Source organism: Bison bison, unplaced genomic scaffold (genome assembly GCF_000754665.1).
Source record: "Bison bison bison isolate TAMUID 2011002044 unplaced genomic scaffold, Bison_UMD1.0 scf7180017864072, whole genome shotgun sequence".
Lineage (NCBI taxonomy): Eukaryota > Metazoa > Chordata > Mammalia > Artiodactyla > Bovidae > Bison > Bison bison.
The window spans coordinates 11,501,336-11,509,765 of record NW_011494644.1 but is presented as its reverse complement, the minus strand read 5'-3'; the positions used below and the strand labels follow the sequence as shown (position 1 = coordinate 11,509,765).

Genomic DNA, 8,430 nt, shown 5'->3' with positions numbered 1-8,430 from the left:
TATACCAACTATATTAATTAATACACATTCAAGGATACAATTCAGGGGATGTGAAAACTTGGCAACAAGCATTGGCTCATCAATGAAATCCTTTACTAGTTTATTCTGACAGTTTCTAACTCTCTGAGAGGCTCTAAGCTATTTGAATATCTTAAGCTTCCCGTGCCTCTTGAGGCTGGGAGACTGTAAACAATCGTACGCATAGCTGTAGGAGTCCGGGTAAACTTGTCAGGCGAGTTAGAGAGCCATCTGAGGGGTTTGGATTTAAACACTCCTAATTGCCCAGGAACTTTATTAATTGGAGCTGTAAGTTAACTCTTTGACAGAGAGAGCGAGATGGTGGTGGGGGACAGCCCCCAGTAAAGTCAGAGGTGAGAGCACAAAGCAATAAAGTAGGCAGACTCTGGTTTTGGGGGGGTAGATGCTCGAGAATATCCGGGGGGACTCCTGAGGCTCCATCCCGCCTTTGCGTATGCCGAGCCTCCTTCCTCATGACCTTTGTCACGAGTGGAGTGCCTCACCGGCTCCCGGCAAAAGGGAAGTCGCGCAGTCGTGTCCGACTCTTCGTGACCCCATGGACTGCAGCCCACTAGGCTCCTCCGTCCATGGGATTTTCCAGGCAAGAGTACTGGAGTGGGGTGCCATTCTCCGACAAATCCTGGCGCCATGGTCCAAAACTGTATTTCACACACCGTGGATAACACGCATGCGCAGACAAAGCAGCCACATGCTACAGGGTAAACATCTTCCCGAGATTCAGTTCACCTGAGGGTTTGTAAAGGAGACTACCTTCTTTTTAAAGAATGAAATAAAGTGGGATTATATTAGTAAGAAGAAGGCAAAGTTTGCACGAAGATTAAAAACCGGGCAAGAGAGGCCTCAAGACTGCCGGCCTGCCCCTATGGATTTCAGACTTGGCAGCTCTCACACCACATGACCCAATTTCTTTCTTTTTTTTTTTAAGAAAAAAATATTTATTTTTGGCTGAGCTGGGTCTCAGTTGCAGCAAGTGGGGGCTACTCTCCTGTTGTGGTGCAAGGGTTTCTCACTGTGGTAACTTCTCTGTTTCAGGCACAGGCTCTAGAATGTGGGCTTCTTAGTTGTGGTACACCGGCTTAGCTGCCCCACAGCATGTGGGATCTTTCCGAACCTGGGCTAGAACCTGTGTCCGCTGCACTGGCAGGCAGGTTCTTAACCAGTGGACCACCAGGAGGTCTCCAGTTTCTTAAAACCAATCTCTTTATAGATAGATAAGAAAAGAGACAAAAAGAATTATGTATCTTTATAAAGATACAGTGGAGAAGGTGATGGCACCCCACTCCAGCACTCTTGCCTGGAAAACCCATGGACAGAAGAGCCTGGTGGGCTGCAGTCCATGGGGTCGATAAGAGTCCGACACGGCTGAAGAACTTCCCTTTCACTTTTCACTTTCATGCATTGGAGAAGGAAATGGCAACCCACTCCAGTGTTCTTGCCTGGAGAATCCCAGGGACGGGGGAGCCTGGTGGGCTGCCGTCTATGGGGTCGCACAGAGTCGGACACGACTGAAGCGACTTAGCAGTAGCAGCAGCAGCATAAAGATACAGATCTAGATATATCCTGTTGGCTTTGTTTCTCTGGAGAATGCTGACTGATAAAATAATATACATTTGTGTATATTACTGTTTACATATATATGTGTATATATGTGCTGCTGCAGCTGCTAAGTCGCTTCAGTCGTGTCCGACTCTGTGAGACCCCATAGACCACAGCCCACCAGGCTCCCCCTTCCCTGGGATTCTCCAGGCAAGAACACTGGAGTGGGTTGCCATTTCTGATAAATTAAGGTGAAAAGTATATGGGTGTTCACTGTACTGTTAACTTTTCTCGAAAGTTTGAAAATTTTTTCATAAAAATTTAATAGAAAAGATTGAAATGAAAAGATTATACAAATCAATCAGCCTGGAGATGTAGCCTAATAAAAATGCTGAAATGTAAACATAAAGAGTTGGAGTGACAGAGAATGAGATGGTTGGATGGCATCACTGATTCAAAGGACATGAGTCTGAGCAAACTCTGGGAGATGGTGAAGGCCAGGGAAGCTTGGCATGTGGAAGTCCACAGGGTCCCAAAGAGTCAGACACAACTGAGCGACTGAACAACAAACACAAAGAGTAGTGATTGTACAGCACAGAGAATATAGCCAATATTTCATAATAACCATAAATGGAGCATAATCTATAAAAATTTGAATCACCATCTTGTATACCTGAAACTAATATATTATTGTAAGTCAACCATACCTCAAGGAAAAAAAAAAGCAGGTGACATGAAAATATTTCCTGCTTCAAAGTATCATGGAGGTTATCTTCATACTTCACAGCTTCTGTGGCGAGGTTTCCTGCTCTCTGTTCCTACTGACAAAATGCTGGAGCAAGTGCTGCAGGAAATTAGATCAGGGATTGTGTGAGAGCCAAGAGCCAGCTTATAAGGAATGCTCTGAAGATGGCTCAGTAACTCAACTTGACCTTCTTTGCTTATTTTATTAAATTAATTTGTGTTGGAGTATAGTTGATTTACAATGTTGTGTTAGTTTCACGTATATAGCAAACTGATTCATATACATATATCCACTCTTTTTTAGATTCTTTTCCCATAGAGGCCATTACAGAGTATCCAGTAGAGTTCCCTGGGCTATATACAGTATGTACTTTTATTTTATATATAGTAATGTGTATATGTCATTCCCGATCTCTCAGTTTATCTCTTCCCTGCATGACCTTCTTTGCTTAGAGCAATTCAAAGTGGGTGAGACAAAGAGATGTCTGAGATTCTATAGCCCAGGAGAGGAACGGTGAAGAGGCCAAACCACTCTCCTGGTTTCTTCATGTATATTCCTGAAGCACAGGGATTAAGAACTTGATCTCTGAAATTAGAGAGACGAAGTTTTAACGCAAGTGTGACTTCTTCCTGGCTGTATAATCTTGAGTAAATTACTTCCTTTTTTCTGAGCCTCAGTTTTCTCATTAAAAAAAAAAATGAGACAGTACCAATCTTACAGGGTTGTTTTGAAGATTAAATAAGATCGTGGATGTAAGATGCTTGGCACCATGCTAGTGAAACATAAACTAAGATCTGAAGGATAGTAACATAGCAGGCAATCAAGAATATATTTACTTCTACATATATATAAACACACACACAGACCTCTATGTGTGTGTGTGGGGGGGGTGTGTGTGTATTATGGGGTGGGTGCCTAACTACAGATTCAACTTTGGCATTATTTCTTCTTATTTAGGGAGCCACCTTGCCAACTATTTTACAGTAGAGTTGTCCTTAGATATCCGCAGTGGATTGGTTCTAGGACTTGCCCCAATACCAAAATTCACAGATGCTCAAAGTCCTACAATTGGCCCTCGATATCCCCGACTTTCAAATCTGTGGCTTCAACCAATCTTGGATCATAAACATGGAACCCGCAGCTTCAGAGAGCCAGCTGGATACTGAAGCACAAAAAACCTCTTTGAAGGCAGCAGTGTAGATGTTGTAGGGTTAGTGAAGTGGTTACCAACCACAGACCCTGGGTTCCACCTACTAGCTCTGTGACCCTGGACAAGTTATTTAAAGTCCCCTGGGCTGGGGACTTTCCTGGTGGTCCAGTGGTTAAGAATCCGCCTTTCAGTGCAGAGGATGTGGGTTCAACCCCTGGTCGGGGAACTAAGGTGCAACTCCACCCATTTGCTGCAGCTAGTGAGCTTACGTGCTCTAGAGCCCGGGCACCACAGTTCGAGAAAGCCCTCATGCTGTTGAAGACTCAGCACAGTCAAAATAAAGAAATAAATAGTCTCCTGGGCTCAGTTTCTTCATTTGTAAAATAGAGATGATAAAAATACCTACTTACAGGGTTGCTGGGAAGATAAAATGAGGTCAAAGAAGTTAATAGGTGTCATGCACTCAGAACAGCGCCTGGTGCATAATACTTGCACAAAAAAAGAATGTGTGCGTGCTAAGTCGCTTCAGTCATGTCTGACTCTGCAACCCCGTGGACTGTAGCCCACCAGGTTTCTCTGTCCATGGGATTCTCCAGGCAAGAATATTGGAGTGGGTTGCCATGCCTGCCTCCAGGAGATCTTCCTGAACCAGGGATCAAACCGGCATCTCCTGTAGCTCCTGCATTGCAAGCAGATTCTTTACCACTGAGCCACTGGGGAAGCCTTCACAAAAAAAGAATACTTGTCCCAAATACTTGTCAAAAAAAGAAAAGGAAAAAAATCACTTGGGGCAGTCCCCCTTAGAAGGGTAGATATGTGATGAATAGCACCAATTTTCCCGAGGAAAGTATTTAACAAGATCTTTATGTTCTGAGAGTTGAATAATAGTCTTTGTGTACTGAGCCCACCCCTAGGCAAGGGTCACAGGTGAGGAAGGGAGGAAGGTGTTGGTTCTAGATCTTTGAGGAGGTCATCTATCTGAAGCAGTCTATTGCTTCTATCTGAAGCTATCTATCAGAAGCAGTCCTATCACAGGGCTCTTGAAGTCAGTTTATGCCTTGAGACTGGTTGAACATGAACTAGAAGGGCTATAACCCTGAGTGAAGGACAAGATCCCTCTGTTCCTGAGACTGGCATCACCTTGGATGAGCAGCATCCCCAGGACTGTGCAGGACAAGACATCACGAGGCAGAAAGAAGCAATAACAGTTGTGAGTTGACCAAACGCATTTCCTCTGTGCTTGGCATGTGGTGAATTCTTGAGACTGAATCGATCCTGGAGTTCCTGGACAATTCTAGAAGAAGAAACCTTGCAGAGGAGGGGCTGGTCCTCCTATTAATGAGGTAAATTTTTTTAAACTGTACTCAGGGACTCTCCTGATGGTCCAGTGGTTAAGAATCCACCTGCCAATGCAGGTGACGTGGGTTCGATCCCTGGTCAGAGAAGATCCTACGTACCATGGGGCAGCTAAGCCTGTGCACCACAACTACTGAGCCTGAGTACTCTAGAGCCCATGCTCTGCAACAAGAGAATCCACCACAGTAAAATGTACTCAGGATTTAATGCATCAGTTCAGCTCAGTTCAGTCGCTCAGTCGTGTCCAACTCTTTGCGACCCCATGATCCCAGCACGCCAGGCCTCCCTGTCTATCACCAACTCCCAGAGTTCACTCAGACTCACGTCCATCAAGTCAGTGATGCCATCCAGCCATCTCATCCTCTGCCGTCCCCTTCTCCTCCTGCCCCCAATCCCTCCCGGCATCAGGGTCTTTTCCAATGAGTCAACTCTTCGCATGAGGTGGCCAAAGTACTGGAGTTTCAGCTTCAGCATCATTCCTTCCAAAGAAATCCCAGGGCTGATCTCCTTCAGAATGGACTGGTTGGATCTTCTTGCAGTCCAAGGGACTCTCAAGAGTCTTCTCCAACACCACAGTTCAAAAGCATCAATTCTTTGGCACTTAGCCTTCTTCACAGTCCAACTCTCACATCCATACATGACCACTGGAAAACCATAGCCTTGACTAGATGGACCTTTGTTGGCAAAGTAATGTCTCTGCTTTTGAATATGCTATCTAGATTGGTCATAACTTTCCTTCCAAGGAGTAAGCGTCTTTTAATTTCATAGGTATGACTAAATGACAACACAGAGAGCTTGGGCTTCCCTGGTGGCTCAGAAGGTAAAGAATCTGCCCGCAATGCAGGAGACTTCGGTTTGATCCCTGGGTCAGGAAGATCCCCTATAGAAGGAAATGGCAACCCACTCCAGTATTCTTGCCTGGAGAATTCCATGGACAGAGAGCCTGGCAGGCTATAGTCCATGGGGTCGCAGAGTCATACAGTACTGAGTGACTAACATACACACACACACACACACACAGAGGACTGGGCGGTTTGAATAACATTGGTAGGCTCTGAGCTATAGGGATGGTCTTCAGTTGTCTAGTACCTGGGCCAGGGATGATTTAGGTCAGGGTGGATTACTAGCTGGGTGCATGAAAGTTAGATAAAGGACTGATCAGGGAGCAGGCTCTGGATTGGCTGGTTGGCCTGTGGAAGGCCTCCTCCCAGGCAAGCAGTTTTTTCTACCTGTAGAAATTAACTAGCCCTGGGAGGAGCCAGTCTCTCCAGGACTAGCGAGGCCATAAGGTGTCAAAGCATCTTAAGACACAGAAAATAAAAATGTGATTAATACCTAGGTGACAGGTTATTAAGGAAAAAATAAAGACTGTTAGGACCACATCTAGGGCTTCCCTGGTAGTTCAGGGGTAAAGGATTGGCCTGCCCATGCAGGAGACTCAGATCCCATCTCTAGGTCAGGAAGATCCCCGGAGGAGGAAGTGGCAAACCACTTTGGTATTCTTGTCTGAAAAATCCCATGGACAGAGCAGCCTGATGGGTTACAGTCCATGGGGTCAAAGAGTCAGACATGATGAGCAGGACTATTCACGACCTCATGGACTGCAGCCTACCAGGCTCCTCTATCCATGGGATTTTCCAGGCAAGAGTACTGGAGTGGGGTGCCATTGCCTTCTCTGACACACACTCAAGGGGCTGTTAAAGAAAAAAGGAAGACTATTATGACCATGTTTAAACTGAACTTCTTCATACTGTTGCTTCATTGCTTTCATTATGATTTTGAAAGTCAATGTGAGTGATTCTCTGGTTCCCCAAACCTGAAAGAACCCAGCAAAAAAAAAAAAAAAAGAAATACTTACCCAAATATCCTGCCCTCGATTCTACTGTCAGTGGTTCATTGCCGACAAATGTACTGCTTTGCAGGTCTGCCTTCAGGTCGAGAAAGCCCCCAGCCCAGTCCTTGGCTCCAACGGCCCCCACAACGCCATGGCCCTGCCAAGAGCGGGAGACGAGTGGGATCAGCTTCATTCTCACCACTTTCCTCTGCTGGCTGCCTCAGGCCCGTCACTCACCTCGCTGAGGTCCGCGCTGATCCCGCTGGAGGACAGCTCCATGTTGAAGGATGTCAGGTCCTGTTTGCTTGTGCCTGAGGGATGAAGTAGGGAGAATGGGCTGAATCCCAAGGAGCAGTGATGCTCATGAAAGGACTGAGAAAAAATCACACAGCATCTGCCCATAGGCAAGGTAGAAAGAGCATGAACTTTTTGGGGGGCTGTGTCACTCACAGTTTATGGGATTTTAGTTTCCCCACCAGGGATCGACCCTGGGCCCCTAGCAGGGAGGGCACCAAGTCCTAAACACTGGACCACCAGGGAATTCCCAAGAGCATGGATTTTAGAGTCAGACAGGGAAACCACTTATGCCCTGAGTGTCCCCTGAGTCTCCATGGGACCCAAATGTGGATATTCTGTTATCCAACTCAGCACATCTAAGAGGCAGCTCTTGATTTCTGTTTCTCCTCGGGCTTCCCCTCTTCAATGAATGCCACTCCCATCCACCCAGTGACTCATGCTAAAAGCCAGGAATCAACCTTGATTCTTCCCTTTTCCTTCCGTTCTGTGTAATTTCTTTTTGACTGTGCCTCAAGGCACGTGGGATCTTAATTCGCTGACCAGGCATCGAACCCACATCCCCTGCGGTGGAAGCACAGAACCCTCACTACTGGACTGCCAGGGAAGCCCCCTTGACTTCATTTTTTCCTTTTTTCTATGCCGTTTTCCACAGAGCAAGTTAATTCTTTTTTTGAAAAATGTGTATCAGATTCCATCTTTCACTTTCTTAAAGCCCTTCACAACTTCGCATTGGTCTGAAGACTAAAATTCAAACTCCTTATGAGGAACTGGGAGGCCCTGCCTTCCTCTCACCCTTCTCTCTCCCTTACTCCCCACATTCATTACACCAATCTTTCCCCCATTCCTCCATGTCCATTTCTGCCCCGTCTCTGGGCCTTTGCACTTGACCTTGTCTCTGACTATAATCCTTTTTGTCCACTCTCCTCCCATAACTGTCTGATTCTCATCTTTCATGCCTCAGCTCAAAAGTCATCTCTGAGTGAATTTTATCCCAATTTAAAAAAAATAGCCTCTCATGGGAGTTCCTTGGTGGCTTAGTGGTTAGGATTCCAGGCTTTCACTCTGTGACCTAAGTCCAACCTCTGGTCAAGGAACTGAGATCCCACAAGCCGGTTGGTGTGGCCACAAAAAAAAAATCTGCATCTCAGAAAGGCCTTTCTTAAAAAGCTTCCTTAATGTGGCTTCTTCCAGTTAAACCTGTATTATCTCTTTATTCATTTCCTTTACAGTACTTAGCAGGGCTTCCCTGGTGGCTGAGAGGTTAAAGCATCTGCCTGCAATGCAGGAGACCCGGGTTCAATCCCTGGATCGGGAAGATCCCCTGGAGAAGGAAATGGCAACCCTCTCCAGTATTCTTGCCTGGAGAATCCCATGGATGGAGGAGCCTGGTAGGCTACAGTCCACGGGGTCGCAAAGAGTCAGACACAACTGAGTACTTATCACAGTCTTGAAACATCCTGCTTCAATCCAGTT

General features: G+C 46.0%; 1 protein-coding gene across 1 annotated transcript in view; it reads right to left on the bottom strand.

The window, feature by feature from the left end:
* Window positions 1-8,430, bottom strand: part of ITGAL (integrin, alpha L (antigen CD11A (p180), lymphocyte function-associated antigen 1; alpha polypeptide)) — a 49,261-nt gene that overhangs the window by 24,393 nt on the left and 16,438 nt on the right. The window contains exons 10-11 of the mRNA XM_010837328.1: window positions 6,898-6,971; window positions 6,685-6,817 (exon numbers count right to left, since the gene is read on the bottom strand). Of these exons, the coding sequence (XP_010835630.1) occupies window positions 6,685-6,817; window positions 6,898-6,971 (207 nt within the window). The remainder of the gene's footprint in view (window positions 1-6,684; window positions 6,818-6,897; window positions 6,972-8,430) is intronic.